At 46.9% G+C, this 16,350-nt stretch overlaps 1 protein-coding gene across 1 annotated transcript in view; it reads right to left on the bottom strand.

Annotated features, from left to right (window-relative positions):
- Window positions 1-12,654: 12,654 nt before the first annotated feature.
- The window catches only part of MARCHF4 (membrane associated ring-CH-type finger 4), a 161,658-nt gene continuing 157,962 nt past the window's right edge, over window positions 12,655-16,350 (bottom strand). The window contains exon 4 of the mRNA XM_073305012.1: window positions 12,655-14,198. Coding sequence (XP_073161113.1) covers window positions 13,837-14,198 — 362 coding nt within the window. The 3' untranslated portion in view covers window positions 12,655-13,836. The remainder of the gene's footprint in view (window positions 14,199-16,350) is intronic.

The following is a 16,350-nucleotide window of genomic DNA, read 5'->3' as shown; positions in this document are numbered from 1 at the left end:
ACAAAAGTTGTATGAACTCAACAGGGCTTTGAAACTGTAAATGTCAAGACTGAGCCCTATCTAAAGCCCATTGAAATCAATGGAAATATTCACATTGTCTTCAGTGGGTTTTACATCAGGCTCTACAAGAACTCTTAAAATTTTTAATCTGGCCTACTTCTTGACTTATTTTGTCAGTAAAAATGTAGATTGTTGACAGTCACGTCCTTTAGGTAGTGACATCCTCTGGACACTGGACAGCAGCTCGTCCCATCATGCCAGGAATTACTGCCTGGTAAAAGGAAAGGAGGACTTGTGGCACCTTAGAGACTAACAAATTTATTTGAGCATAAGCTTTCGTGAGCTACAGCTCACTTCATCAGATGCATTCAGTGGAAAATACAATGGGGAGATTTATATACACAGAGAACATGAAACAATGGGTGTTACCAGCTATTACCAGTGAGCTATTACCAGCAGGAGAGCGGGGGTGGGGTGGGGGAGCTTTTGTAGTAATAATCAAGGTGGGCCATTTCCAGCAGTTGACAAGAACGTCTGAGGAACAGTGGGAGTGGGGGTGGGGGGTGGGCGATAAACATGGGGAAATAGTTTTACTTTGTGTAATGACCCATCCACTCCCAGTCTCTATTCAAGCCTAAGTTAATTGTATCCAGTTTGCAAATTACTTCCAATTCAGCAGTCTTTCGTTGGAGTCTGTTTTTGAAGTTTTTTTTGTTGAAGAATTGCCACTTTTAGGTGTGTAATCGAGTGACCAAAGAGATTGAAGCATTCTCCGACTGGTTTTTGAATGTTATAATTCTTGATGTCTGATTTGTGTCCATTTAAACTGGACAGTCTCTATGTAAAAGAATAAATGGACACAAATCAGATGTCTACTCCCCCCCCCACCCCGCTATCCTGCTGGTAATAGCTCACCTTAAGTGATCCCTCTCTTTACCGTGTGTATGGTAACACCCATTGTTTCATGTTCTCTGTGTATATAAATCTCCTCACTGTACTTTCCACTGAATGCATCCGATGAAGCGAGCTGTAGCTCACGAAAGCTTATGCTCAAATAAATGTTAGTCTCTAAGGTGCCACAAGTCCTCCTTTTCTTTTTGCGAATACAGACTAACACGGCTGCTACTCTGAAACATGCCTGGAAAAGGTTGTAATCCCTGGATCAATGTCAAGTTTTTCTTTTGCTTTGAATCCACAGACCAGGGTATTATTTTTAGGGGAAGTACTTACCAGGGTAAATGTCTTTCATCATGTTCACACTGGGCTGGGCTTTGTAGGCGATGGAAATCCCAACTCATAACTAGAACTGGATATTGCAAATTGTCCTCATCTTTACAATGGTGGACCAAAGCCCCTGGATCTTTGCCTGTCTGAAGCCTGGGATATTCAAAAGCCAGATCTGAGTTTTGCAGCTGGAGCCCACAGCAGGATGGTTTGGCACAGCTCTTGTTTCTCTTCTAGGGAACACAGTCTGAAATAACACTTGAACCTCCCTGTTGTCTTGACGATCCTTTATCTCCTCAGCAGCTAGTCAGCATTTTGGATTCCCCAGGCTTCTAAAACCTGCTGAATTTGCAAAGATTGTGGTGTATTGCAGCCTGCAGAATGCAAGGCCTTCCCAACTCCTTGGGGAGAAAGTTTGTTTCGGGCCTCATCAGAGGCACAACCAGAATTTTCCTAAGGAGGGGACCCAGGAGGTGCTGATTTTGGAGGGGGAGGGATCTCCCTAGAGCTAAGCATGTGATGTGGGGGTAGGTAGGTGGGGCTTCTCCTTCTAGGGACCATCCATCTCCTGGAGCCCCATCAGCCCCAGGCTCCTCCCACCTTTCCAAGCCCAGGGTTCCCACCTTGGAACTGGGGTCCCTATGCTGGATGAGTGGCCTGTACCACCCCAGCACCTCTGCATTGTGGACTTGGCCACCCCAGCAGCCGCAGAGGAATCTTAGCAGCCTGGCCTCTCTCAGCAACTCCAGGGTGGGGCGGCGCTGCTGTGGGCAGGGCCCAAAGTACACAATCCCGCACACAATGCCTGTGCCACAGAGGTGCCCAGCCATGGGAGGGAGCGGGGGCTGCCGGGGATGTGTATGTTCTTTGCAGACCCCTCTGGGGTGCAGCTCTGTGAGTTTTGAGTCCCAGGCAGACCCATCACACCCTCTGCCCCTAACCCTGATTGGAGTCTATAGCCAAGGGGGGAAGGGCCTGGGCACTCTCCCTCATTTTGCCCCTGGGCCTAGTGCGATGACATTTCAGTGAAAAGACACTATATACATCTGCCTGTCTGCAGGGGCTTCCCAGACTCCAGCGAACCTTACACTGTGAAAATCAATTTTTAAAAGGTTTTCAGCCCTCTAACGGGGTGCCCGCCCCACTCCTCGCAGACTCAGGGACGCTCCAAGCGGGCAAAACTCCCGTGCTCTTTATTTGTGTCCGTTTCCCACCACCAGTTTCCTGCTATATACAGGCTACTTACAATGGCTTGGCCTAACACAGGCCTGGTCAGCAACAGCGTAGCAGGCTCCTACCTCTCCCTGAGCCTCCTGGTCTCCACCCTCCTTGTCACTCACTGCCTGCCAGCCTTATAGCTCCTGCCTAATGAGGCTGGCAGATGCAGTCAGTGATTAGGTAAACCTAGGCTATTTACCCAGCCCCAACCCATTTCCCCTGACTGGGGCTGGGGTGTCAGGAGCTGACTGAGGCTCCCCGAGCAGTGCCCTGCCACAAGTCCTAGCTGGGCCTCTTTGGAAGAGCGGATGGCAAATAGCCACGTGACTGCTGGAGCTGCCAACAGGGGGTCAGTGGCGGGGAGGGGGACACACGGGAGAGGCAGGGTAAGAGACATTTGATTGACTGCCACCCGTGCTGTACCGAACACCTCAGTTCAGAGCCAGGTGCTGTGTGTTTTCACAGCACCTAATGCTGCGGGGGACTTGATCCTGACTGGGGCCTTTGGCGCTTACTGCCATAGAAATAAATGCTGGTAACGAGCCCCATCCTTGCTGCAAGGGCTTGGTGATGTGTCATCTCTGTTCTCGATCACGGATCGCCAACCCCATCCTCACCGCAAATACTTCCCTCTCCACTGATTGCCATCGGGCACTGGCAAGCCTCTTTCTTTCAGTGTCTGAAGAGATACCTGACACGATTGCTGCCATGAACCCAACAGCTTCGTTCCACCAGAATCCCCCTGCAACCAGGCACCCACGTTTCATATATCCACTATACCCAGCAGTGGCCCACCTTGTCGCCTATAGGGGACTGTCCTTTAGACCCGTATTTTTCTCTTTGTATAAATGCCTCATCCTCTCCATTTCCATCTCATCTTTCATTCCTGCACACTCCAGACTCCTATCCCTCGCTCCATGACAAATCTCCCACACGCACACTCTGCCTGACTCTTCCTTTGTCAACAACCCCATCTCCAACTTCCTTTCCTCAGCAAGATGCTGGAGCTGGTGGTGACCTTCTTTCCCACCTCACCGCTTTGGGTCAGCCTTTTGCCCTTATACACCCTGTCCCATTCTGGGGGGCAAGGGACAATGGCCTTCTTCTCTTGGCTCACAGATCTCTCTGTTCTCTTCCTAATGGGCTGTAACGTGGCTTCCGTTACCGTCGCTCACTCTGGGCTGCTCGAGCACCTCACACCTGATCTTGGCTCTCCAGCACTGGCTGCTCCTGGTGGTGTTGCTGGAGGTGGAATTACAGCTTCTCCTCATCCTTTCTGCTGTGGAGCCTCCCAAGGGCCAGTCTTTCCATCTTCTCTACCACATCTTCTCTTCAGCCTATCATTGTCACAGACAATAAAGCCCATTCCCCACCCTCTTCTCCATTCCTACCTTCTCTTAGTCTCCCTTCCTGTCTCCCCCATCCCTGCCCCCCATCTTTGCCCTCACTGTACCTGGCCTGCATGGCTGCCTATGTGCATTGTTACCATTTCTCTTTTCTCCTCACTTCTCCATTTCTCTTTCATGCCAATCTATTCTTTGTCTTACACTTGCTCTCTTTTGCTCCATTCACCCTCCTTTCCACCTCTTGCTTTAAATCGTTTTGTGAGAATTTATTGGGAGGGACCGACACAAAAATGAATGCCTTTGTATTGTAGCCTGCTCAGTTGAGAAATGGTCCCCTTCAGTTTCCAGAGCTTGTCTGACTGGCCAGGTTTGTGAATGCTAAATTCACCTAATGACATACCTCCCATGGGATGCCCTTGGTCCAATAAAAGCTATTACCTCACCCACCTTGTATCTCTAGCCTAGGGACGAATTCTGCTACCTCTTTGTTTGAAAACTCATTGTGGGGAGACCACCTCTTTATTTTCCCTGCAGAAGGTCCTGCATGCCTACAGTGGATGCTGCTAAGATGTCAGCATTTCCCAGTGCTTGCCACACAGTGGGTAGCTGAGCTTATCATGGTTTCCCCCTGTATTTAGGAAGGCTCCATGTTATCTCTGTAGCAAAGACTGGCAAATATGGGCTTTTTAGTGGCTTCCACAGTATAGATTGATTAAACAAATGATAAATCAGAGCAGGTAACAATTGTAATAAGGACAATAATGCCTCATCTTTATTTTTTCAAATCCTCTGAATGAAATGTTGACCTCAATTTGGCATGTGAAGGCAGACAACAAAGGCCACTGGATAAGGTCTCGTGTGAATCATGGAAAGAAATAAAGAGATTTTTATTGACCAGGAATGGCAATAAACAAACAAGGAGGAGGTAAATTTCACAGTGTGTATTACAGGTTAACAGAGAAGGAGAGGAGAAGATTAACAGAGTCTTTCATTTTCTTTTTTTATTATGTATATTTTCATTAGAAAACAACCTTAAACGGGTTGGGGTTTCTAATAAACATCAGCTCATGAAGAGCACTTAGAAGTTTCCATTTGGGATTCAGGAGAATGACAGGACAGTAACACAGTCAGCATGGTCATTCCTTGGAGCAAATCCCTCCCTCTTGACTGAGTTTTAAGCCTAACATTGCAGCCTGCAGTTCCTCCTTGGTTCCTGCTAAAAATCAGGGTTCCCAAACACACTGAAGTCTCCATAGAGAGTTTCTAATGAAGTGTTTTCATATGGGCATGCAGTTTTACTTTCATCACTTTGTGGATATCACGATTCATACAGGGCCTTATCAATGGGCTTCAGTGATTCATAAGGGGACATGTCACCCCCAGGACAGAACCCTCTTCAGTAGAGCATCAGATTGCAGCCCTCCTGAGGGCCTTCAAAGGGACTAAAATGTGATTCAGAGCAGGTGCAGAATTAGCCTATTTGTTGTAAGTATACATGAATGGGGCAGTTGGGGGGGGGAAGTGGGGGGAGGCAATGTCTTTTGCTTTCCCCCCTCTGGCTGCTCCCTTTCTTCCCTCCTCCTTAACTGGGAAAGGATGAAAGTCCTGAACTGGGTCAGTGTATTGCAATGTGCCTGCCCCTTAGCCGGGGACTTCACTGCAATAAAAAGGGGAGGTTTTTACCTCAGGGTACAGGTGTAAGCTATCCCGAGGAGTAAACACAGTGAAGACAAAGCACTTTACTGTGAGGTAAACTACCTCATGATAAAACTAAAGTGCCTTCTCTTCACTGTGTTTTTTTACCTCAGGTAGCTTATGTGCATTACCCTGAGGTACCCCCCTCCCCATTTATAGCAGTGACGACAAAGCCTAAGAGTGAAGCTGTTCCAAAGCCAGGCCCTGCCAGAGCGAGGTTCTGTTGGACACACCAGTTTAAGGGAAGTGGAGAGATGTTTGTGTCTCCATCCAGGAGAAGGAGGGCTCTCCATACCTCTTGTATCAAAGAGCTACTTTGCCATTCAGTGTCACTGATCCTCACGTTGGAGGGGCCAGTGAGGATGAGGATGTGGTGGGTGAGAGGAAGGAAGGACTAAAAACTTGTAGGATCCAGGGCAAAATTCTCCAACCACAGGTGCAGAGAAACTCCAAATTTCTCTCACGAGATCAAAGGCACAGGCAGTTGTAGGGCAGCTGGAGTTGTGCACACCGCTCTTGTTCAGGTGAAAGCTGACTCTTGAGAGCGGAGCTGGGGTAAGGAGATTTGGTGGGCTATGTAGCTATCGTCTTGTGTAGGTAGGAGAGGAGAAATCAGAGCCACCAGAACAGGCAACAGAAAATTTACAGGGGAAAAATGAAAGGCTGGGTAGTCAAGGGACTGCTGTGCTGAATGGAACTGCTCCTCTTAGAGGTAGCTCTGCAAGTGTCTTTGACCACAAAAAGGGTGGATCACATAGAGGTTGTATCCACGTTCCTGGCCCCTAAAGGCCTATGATGCTTTTGATAAAGATTGGTGCCAGGCACATGCTGTTTGTGGGGATGAATACACTCTCCCATCAGTAGAGCTTTAAGGATCTCTGACAGCACCCGTTATCGCAGTTGGGTGACACCTGGTTTTTGTAGTTACCAGTGCCCCTCTGGTGCCTGCATAAAAATATTTACTTGACTTTCATGATACTTTTGAACCACCTTGACATCACTGCACTGGATGCTGATGTGACATCATCACAAATGATGTTTTGATATCACCACCCTCCTGTGATGGCACAAGGTGAAAGGTGCACTTGCTGGTTTATAAAGCCAGCGAGCGGTGAAAGCAGCTGCCGTCATCATGGGTGAAAACACCTCGGATAGACACAGGAACACCATTGCTGGCTTTGACCACCACTCAGAGGAATTGTCTGGTCACTTGGTGGAAATCTGAGCTCTAGGAAGGCTCTGTGGCTTTGGAGGCCACCGTTGGTCAAAGACTGGGCACTGGGCAGGCAGCAAAATAAAAATAGTGTCCTTGTTTTGTTCTATACAGAAGGCCTTGGTGTGTAGCAGTAACAAAATGTAGTGAACAGTCTCTCCTTACTCCTTGGCTCCTTTTTTGTTTGTTTATTCAGTTCTCTATATTCTGAATAACATCATCTTTCTCCAGAACACTTTGAAAAGCAGGTTGTTTATAGGTAGGTAGTAAACAAGCTGAAAACAACACTCTCAATGTGGCATAGAAAAGAATCTCCCTTATTCTTTCCCCATGTTCAAGGACCCCCACCTCTTGTCAATAAACTTGTGACTTGTATGGTTCCAGGCGTTTGTGCTTTCATATCTTTGTGCTTGCTTGAGTATGGCTCAGATAATTTCAAGGGGCCTTTCGTCTATGATCCACTGCACTTCAAGACCCAAGTATCTCTCTCTCTGTCTCACACACACATTGACTGAACATTTAATCAATGATTGGCCAAGAATCCCATGCAAGGATTTCTTTTCTCCTTCTTCTGCCTACCTAGAGTAAGGTCCTGCATTGTTCTATCTACCTAATTAACTTCTGTCAAGACTTTTTTTTTTTAGGTTCAATAAACGAAACATTCTTTCACGGTTGTTTTTCTCCCCTCTCAAGAAGAGTAATAGTTTTGTAAACTTGTAATTCCGGTTCTGGAAGAAGAAACTTCATTCTCTCTTCAAAGAAGAAATTCACCCACTGACCTGGAGGTAAGTTGAATAATAAACCAAGATATTTTTGACGTTTTTGTTAACAGTGCAGAAACTTCATGGTCTTTTCTACTTGTATACAGTGTGATAGATGTCAGATCAGACACTGTTCCATCAACTACACTCACAGCACTGGAGGGAATGCTCTGGAAGGCATCAAATGGTTACTGTTGTAAAGGAAACCATTGCTTTATTCAGTATATCTCCCTTCAGCATTGAAGTGGAGGTAAATGGTCAATACAGTAGGTTCCTGCACTAGTTGTTTATCTCTGGATTCTAATGTGAGTGCTTTTGGTCACAAGTGCTGGTTTCAAAACACTACAGATATTTATCCATGTTGCAAAATCATCCTATAGTTTATGCTGTAGGTATCTCTACTCATGAGAAGCCACAGTCTGGGCAGGCAGGGTTTTGCCACATGCCAAGAGAGCTGCACTGGCAAAAGGAATTTGGCAACGGGGGAGTAGAATAGCAGGGAGTGCGTCATGAGTGGGGTTCATTGGTACTGGGGGTTAGGGTCCCCTGGCACCAACCATTAGGGCATATGCACTGCTGGCCCCAAGGGCTCAGTCCACCGGAATATTCCAGTGTTTTACATTGATTTTCCCTCACTGTGCGTAGCTGACAAATGCTAACAGGAACTGCTGGTAACATGCTGGCATTGTAATGAAATGGGAAGAGGAATTAGCTGGCTGACTGGCCTTGTGCTCTCAGCTGCAATGCAGGAGTCCTGGGTTTGACTGCTGGTCCCACCTCTCTGGATCCATGGGGTGACAGTGCTATGGAGGCAGCTTGCTTATATCCTGAGTGAAGGTGAGCTACCTCCTTGAATACTTTGTCCGCTGAGTCAGAGATGCTGCATTACGGCGTTGTGCTCTCGGTGTCGCTCACCCTGTGGTGAGCTACTCAATGCCCTACAAGACATGTGGCACGTCCACTGGAAAAAAATCAGGCCTCTCCCTTGAAAAGAGGGACCGCTGGCAACCGTACGCAGACAGCAGCCCTCAGGATGGTCTCCAGCCGATGGCTTTCTCAGCCGGAAGGAGGTTGGCTGTGATATGGGGCCTACTGGAGGAACTGGGGTTTGAAGGAATCCTCAGGGATCTGGCAAGTCTGAGGAGGTTTGTTCCTGTTTCCCTGAGTGAAAATACAGTTAGTAAAGCCAGGAAACTTATTAACTACTATTTCTTCCCCTAGAAAAGATTGGCATCAGTGTCCCTGATCCAGAATAATGCCAGAAGCACGCATCTCTTGGGACATTTGTGGCAACAGTGATGTGCTCTTCCTCAGGGCCTGGCCACAGGAGCAGGATGATACCGGTGCATCTTCAAGGCCCACCATAGAAAAGCACAGGCCTAGCGTTATTAAAGCAAGGCAAAAGGGAAATTCAGACATGTGTCTTGAGAGCCAGCCCACCAGTGCTGACATTTGAAGCGGGGAATGGAGTGTTTTATTGGCTTTCTGGGCTTCCCGACCAACTGGTCCTGTGGGAGCTGATTGGCAGCAGGAAACTATGAGTTTCAAAGTGAATATATATTGAAAAAACAAAACACAGCAAGGGCTGTGAGTCCTGACCAGAGGGGCGTCAGAAGAAGTGGAAGCCTGGACCACGGAGACCCCCTACTACAGTCTAAGTGTGTGCTTGTGCTCTGATGGGGGAGGTGGGAGGAATGGGCTTGAGGGTGGGTGTCTGGTGGAGAGACTGGAAGAGCAATGAAGGCTTGTGACCACCACCGAAATTTTGGGCAAAGAGGATAGAATTGAGAGACGTCACACAGAGCAAAACCTCTCCAAAAAGGCAGTAAGTGACCCATCAAAGCTGACAGAAAATCAGGAACAAAATGTAACAAAATGTGAATAATTTAGCAGGACCACGAATCATTTCAGACCCCTTGTCTCTCCATCAGCCACCTCTGATTGTTTCACCCTGCCATGAAGCACAAGAGCACAGGAATGCCCGATGGCGGTTTTGCCCCTACCCGCCCTCCCCCAAAACAGCTGTTGAGTTCTTTGCAAACAGCGTGATCTGAGGGAAGCAGGGCTCACTGCTTTGTAAGAATGGCATTAAAAATACAAACAAGAACTCTTTGACAACGAGGCAAAGTGAAGAGTACTTGAAAGAGAAGGCAAGATGAGCAGTGATGTGTGCGTGGGGTGATGCCAGGGAAGGGATGCCTTCCATAGAACGGCTTTGTTTAGCTCCGTCATCTTGTACTTCTGCCCTCTGCAAACCCCCGCCAGTCCACGGTGTGGTTTGCATGTCTCCATTTTTGCACTTTTTATTGTCCTGCATAGGAGCAGAAATGAGGGGACGGGGGAGGAGAGAAGAGCGCATTCTGCCATGGAACATAGATGCTCATTGCTATTCCTGCCATCTTCAGAGCCGCTCCAAAAAATAATAAAAAAACCCCAAAACGTGCACCCATCGCTCTCAGACCAGCAGCCTAGATGTTCGTAAAACTCAGAAGCACTTTGCTCAGGAATAAACTGCTCTGAAAACAGAGGTTCCAATTACACCTGTCTTCTAGGAGATTGTGCTGATGGAATGAAAGCGAAGATCCTGAGCACTAGTTCAAACAGGAATTATTTTGGGGCAGTTCTCTGGCCTGTGTGATACAGGAGGGCAGACTAGATTATCACAGTGGTCCCTTCTGGCCTTGGGAATCTATGCTTAAGAAAGCGTTATAATTAGTTTCCAACTTCCTTTAGCTAACGTCTTATCTACCTAGGTACTTAAGTGCTCCTTGTCACCATAGTATCTGATGCCCAGTCATTGATGAACTTGGCAAGACTGCGTGTTCTGTTCATTTGGTTTGGCTATTAAATAGCTGAAATAGGTCTTTGATTCTTAAACCATTGTGGAAGGGCTCAGAAGGTCACCATCTCTGAAACTGGGCTCCGAAGCCAAATGAAAGGGTTTTCCACTCATGAGGGATGCTTCAGCCACTGAACAGCCCAGACCCAGACAGGCCAGTTGCAACTGGAACATATGTTTCTAAGCACATTGCATGGAGAACACGTGTATAGAAAAATGTTGTAACAAATCCATGGCCAAGTAGGACCATGTGGTTGTCACTATGCTGCACATTAGAGCCACTCAGAACGTCATATGAAAGTGGCAGCACCCTACCACTTCAGCAAAAGGGGACTCTCTGGTAACAGTGTAGGGGCTATGATACACCGAGCTGAGCAGTTTGACGTTTGTCCAGCAAAGGGCAGTGGGTGCTCATTCCTGCTAACCAGCTCATTGCTATCTATTTTACACACACTACCTTATCATGTCAATGGGCTTTGCAAACATTGAATCTCACAACACCCCTGTGAGGTAGGTAAGTATTATCATCCCCATTTTGCAGATGGGGAACTGAGCCGGAAAGATTAAGGGACTTGCCCAAGGCTACAGAGAGAGTTGGTGGCAGAGCTGGAGTGAGATGACTCCATCCTGTGCTCAGCCCACCAGGCCATGCCTCCCTTTCATGGTGAGATGTGCTTCTGACCTTATAAACTCCCAACCTGCTAACCCCAGTGAAAGGAATTTGGTTTTCCTTATCCCATAATGGGAGTTGGAGGGGGATCAGATGACACTATTTACTGTTACGTCTGACAGCCCCCACCCCTGTCAGAGCATCACAAGTGGCCATCTCTTGTGACAAGAACACTGCCCTTTGGAAAAGCCCCTGGGGCACGAAGAGGCTGCTGTGTTCCCTTGCGTTAACCAGACTTTGCTAGACTTTACCACAGGAGCAGCCCCGTAAGAGACATGCTCCCAACAGCACCTTTCAGAGGTCATCAAAACAGCCCCGACCCCAACCAAAAGCACTCTTTGGTAGACAGTGAGATAGGTCAGCTATACAGACACTGGCCTCCCAGAAATCATGTTTGTTTGCATGGCTCCTCATTTCATCAGCTGTCTTGGGATTAAATCTTATCTCAGGGCAGAACTCAACTCGGCTGGAGTTTCAGAACCCACATGTCATCTGCCATAAAGACACCTGTTCCGTTGCATTCTGATATTCAAAGGGACACTGTCAAGTAATGGAGGCCCAGAAATCTGACCTTCCTTAAAATGCTTATCCCTTCTGAGAGCTAAATTGCTTTCAGGCTGGCAATTTCAAACCCGGGCGCCCAAAGTCAAACCCGGGCAACAAAAATGATTAGGGGTCTGGAACACATGACTTATAAGGAGAGACTGAGGGAACTGGGATTGTTTAGTCTGCAGAAGAGAAGAATGAGGGGGGATTTGATAGCTGCTTTCAACTACCTGAGAGGTGATTCCAGAGAGGATGATTCTAGACTATTCTCGGTGGTGGAAGAGGACAGGACAAGGAGTAATGGTCTCAAGTTGCAGTGGGGGAGGTTTAGGTTGGATATTAGGAAAAACTTTTTCACTAGGAGGGTAGTGAAACACTGGAATGCGTTGCCTAGGGAGGTGGTGGAATCTCCTTCCTTAGAAGTTTTTAAGGTCAGGCTTGACAAAGCCCTGGCTGGGATGATTTAATTGGGGATGGGTCCTGCTTTTGAGCAGGGGGTTGGACTAGATGACCTTCTGGGGTCCCTTCCAACCCTGATATTCTATGATTCTATGAAAGTCCATCAGCTAAATCCATATGTAGGGGCGTGAATCAACTCCCATGGCTCCAACAGAAGCTGCAAGATGCGCTCAGATACCATTGTGAAGGGTGGTAATAGAAACCCCTAAGGCAGGAGACCCCCAGCACAGCTGGAAAGCAGGCTGCTTTCGTTCATCTGCTTACATATGGGTTTTGGCGGCTAACTCCAGGCACCGGGTTTGACCATGGTGGTGGTGGTTATTTTTGATTTGCTGTGGCATTGCTCCAAAACCAGTTAAGGCTCTGCATTGGGACGGTTTCTGCTCTTCGGCTACGCTAACAAAACAGCTCTGTTCTCCAGGGCCGTGGTGCAGCACCGTCAGCAATGCTGGGGCACATGAAAGTAAACAGGGCGCAGCCATGTTTGACTTCTGGCTGAAGTAGATGGTCGGGAGGAGAGGGGCCGGGCGGGGTGAGGGCACAGCGGGGCAAGGCCCTGGCCAGGGGAGAACAGTGTGTGCCAAATGGAAAAGGACAAAAATCAATAGGGAAAGAATTTTTATTTTCAAGTTTTTAAGAGAATCTGACAAATGATGGAGAGTAAAAAAAAAAAGCCCCTAAAAACTATTTAAAAAGTACTTGACAGTGTCCCTTTAATACCCACAAATGATTCAGCCATTGTGCATTGAAAGAGGATGTTCCTGAAGAGCAATTGGTACTTTTGTGGATAGCTCCTAGAGAAGGAGACTTATTAAAAGCATAATATATTCACTCAGGGACTGTGCTCCCTCTTCAGACTAAGTCTTTGTTAGCTCATCATTTAGTCTTTTCCACACAGTCATTCAGCAGACTGGATATCAAGGGCTTAACCTATAAGATTGAGTGAGACTCTCTTGCAAGTTGAGCAGCAGGGATATACAGATAAAAAAACCCTCTTATGAGAGTCTGAATCACAGATGCAGGAGAAAGCTGTGGAGATGGGACTGGCCTAATGTAATCAATCAGGGGTGATGGGGTATGAGAGGAAATTAACCCGGAGCAGCCTCCTTTCTCAAAGTCTGCCTGGAGGATGGTTTTTGTGAGCGGGAAGGTTTGAATGTGGGATCTGGGGTCATCATACCAGTGCTTGTGCTTCAAACACCCACCACGCATCTGTACAAACTTCGCCAAAAAATGTCTGTCAAACCCGCTCCCAACGCCATTCTCCGAACCCCTTGCTGATTTTTGTTTTGGTGAAATATGGATGGATTTTTTTTTTAATATTAAAACTGAAAAATCCCCAGCCATTTCAGTGGAAATACTCTATCGCGAGTAATACAGGGCTCCGGAATGATTTATGAAACAAAATGATGACTCAGATCCCTGCTTAATACAATCTGAAAACTCCTCCAAATACATCGCTTCCGTCATTCCCCTTCTGTTTGTTATCATCCCACACTGTGTGTCTGTGTGCGTGTGGGGCGTGTGTGAGTGTGTGCAGAACATTACCCATCCCAGCTAATAAAACTTGTAAGACATGCTAATAGCGGCTCTTCCTCGGCTTCCCCAAACCTCTGCCTAGTTAGCTGTTAGTCCGTATTGCACTTGTTTTGTTATTTTTTTAAAAAATAATATTGACTGGCTGGAAAACGTTAACCTCTTTAGCATGAGTGTGCAGCTCTGCCTCCACCTTCTTCTTCCTCAGTTGGCCAAGTGCTGCTTACAACTTGTGCAGCTACCCAGAAAATTAAAGGCACACCATGCTTCTCTGCTCTTGAGTTCTTTGTCTCCTCCACTTCGCGTTAAGGCCTCCTGAATTCCGTTGCTCAGACTGTTGTGACCCTCATGACGAGCTCTCTGTTCGTGCTAGACTGGCTTCTCTGTTCGTGAGGCCTCAGCTGGCTGAGTATATGCAAGATGGTGTAAGCACAGTGGTGGTCAGACAGGGTGCCGTTGGCGTGGCTAGTGCCCCGGACCCCGTTGTCGGCTGGAGCGGAGTTGCTGGCTGTACCACCGGTGGAGGATGAATGGTTGGTTTGGGAGGAGGTTCGGAGGTTTGTCCTGGTCCCTGTTTTTTGGTCCTCCATGTCTTTTGTTTTGTCATAGTTCAGCACTTTCCACTGCTGATTTACCGCCTGCCACCGTTTGAAAATCCGGTAAACCGAGGGCCCTTCGTGTATTATTAGACCTGAAGGGAAGGCAAAAAAACAAGAGGAACTTTAGAGAGAAGCTGTAAACACAGCTCAGCATCGCTCCCTCTAGCTGCCTGCTTAGTGGCCCATGAACACAGCTCTCTTGGTCAGCGTGCATTCTACGATAAAGCAAGGTTTTTAATTACTGACTGGCAGAGCACAAGTCCTTGTGCTCAGCCGGACCGCCTTCCACCTGGATTAAACAGATCACAGTTTGATCTCAGCAGTCAGCAAACGCATCTTACATGCAGCAGGATGGCTTATTCTATACAGCACCACAATATCCCTTTACCAATGCACCTCTTGGTTTGATCCGCCATACATGCTGTAGGTCATGACTCAGCTGAAAATGTGTGCATGGGAGGTATACCTGGAATCTATGTGCTGTTGGCAGCCATTGGGCTAACATCACATGAACATGTAAATCAAATCTAACTGCATGCATAGCAGCAGCAGGGCAGTGGTTGTCTAGTGCCTGGAGCACAGGGTCTGGGAATCAAGACACCACAGTTCTATTCCTGACTGTCACTGACTTGCTGTGTGATCCCAGTAGAAGGACTTAACTTCTGTGTCTTGGCTATGTCATCTACAAAATGAAGATATATGATACGTACTCGTCTTTGGAGAGTGCTTTGATATTGATGGATGAAAAACCATGCAAATTATTCATCATAGCATTTTCACTAATACCGTGTGTGGGACAGGGTGTGTGTGTGTTTTTCTGGAATCTGTCTACCTGCACACATTGTATTTTCTGGATCCACCAGACAAACATCACACATGGATATAACAGGAGTGTTGTCTAGTGGTTAGAGCAGTGGACTGTGACTAGAACTCCTGATGTCTAATCCTGTCTACTCATTCCTGAGACATTGGATAGGTCAGTTCCCCTCTCTGTGCATCAGTTATGAGGTCTGTCAAATCAGGATAGTAAAAATACTCAACTCCCTTGCAGGGGGATTGTGATAATTAATTACTTAATCTCCATAAATCATCTGGAAGATAAAATATGCAACCTACGTGCTAAGTAAGTAGTAGTAATATTCTAAATACAGGACTCTACCCAGCTGCTCTGATACCATAGAAAATGGCACCGTATAAATGCCTTGCTAGCTAGCTTAGCCAGATATAGATAGATTCCCCACACACTGGACTAGCATATCCTACTGACCTGGGGATAGAAACCGTGACACCGCAAACGTGCGGGCTTAGCTGACATATTGTAACATTATTCAATAAATCAAATTTCAATCTTGGTCTGAAACACTTAATTTAAAATAGGATGTTATACAGAAGTAATTCATATCAACCTCCAGATCAGACGTTGTTGGATGGTTCGGTGTACAGTGGTTCACCCATTACAAAAGCACAATAGCTTCCAGGCTACTGCAAGTATTCCAACAGACAGATAAACACTGAGTCAGGCCAGCACCTGGATTGTTTGTTTTCTCTTGGTACTGTTGGTTCACTCTGTCTGGGCCACGATCAAGATCAGATCAGGATGAGAGAAGCTTCCAGGTAGAGATGCCCCATTCACTAGCCTGTGAACTTTCATGAGCATAAATACAACAGCAGAGAATGAAAGACTCATAGAATCATAGGACTGGAAGGGACCTCGAGAGGTCATCTAGTTCAGACCCCTGCACTCATGGCAGGACTAAGTATTATCTGACCATCCCTGACAGGTGTTTGTCTAACCTGCTCTTAAAAATTTCCAATAATGGAGATTCCACAACCTCCCTCCGCAATATATTCCAGGGCTTAACCATTCTGACAGGAAGTTTTTCCTAATGTCCAACCTAAACTTCCCTCGTTGCAATTTAAGCCCATTGCTTCTTGTCCTATCCTCAGAGATTGAGAAGAACAATTTTTCTTCCTCCTCCTTGTAACAATCTTTTATGTACTTGAAAACTGTTCTCATGTCCCCGCTCCGTCTTCTCTTCTCCTGACTAAACAAACCCAATTTTTTCAATCTTCCCTCAGAGGCCATGTTCTCCAGACCTTTAATCATTTTTGTTGCTCTTCTCTGGACTTTCTCCAATTTGTCCACATCTTTCCTGAACTGTGGAAAGAGAGTCAAAGTCAAGTTCTGCCAAAGCCTGGAACTTGATCTCGCCACTTGCATTTCACAGTGGGTTTGTAGCCGTG

The sequence above is a fragment of the Lepidochelys kempii genome, chromosome 11 (assembly GCF_965140265.1).
Source record: "Lepidochelys kempii isolate rLepKem1 chromosome 11, rLepKem1.hap2, whole genome shotgun sequence".
NCBI lineage: Eukaryota > Metazoa > Chordata > Testudines > Cheloniidae > Lepidochelys > Lepidochelys kempii.
This window is presented reverse-complemented; position numbering and strand designations above follow the sequence as displayed.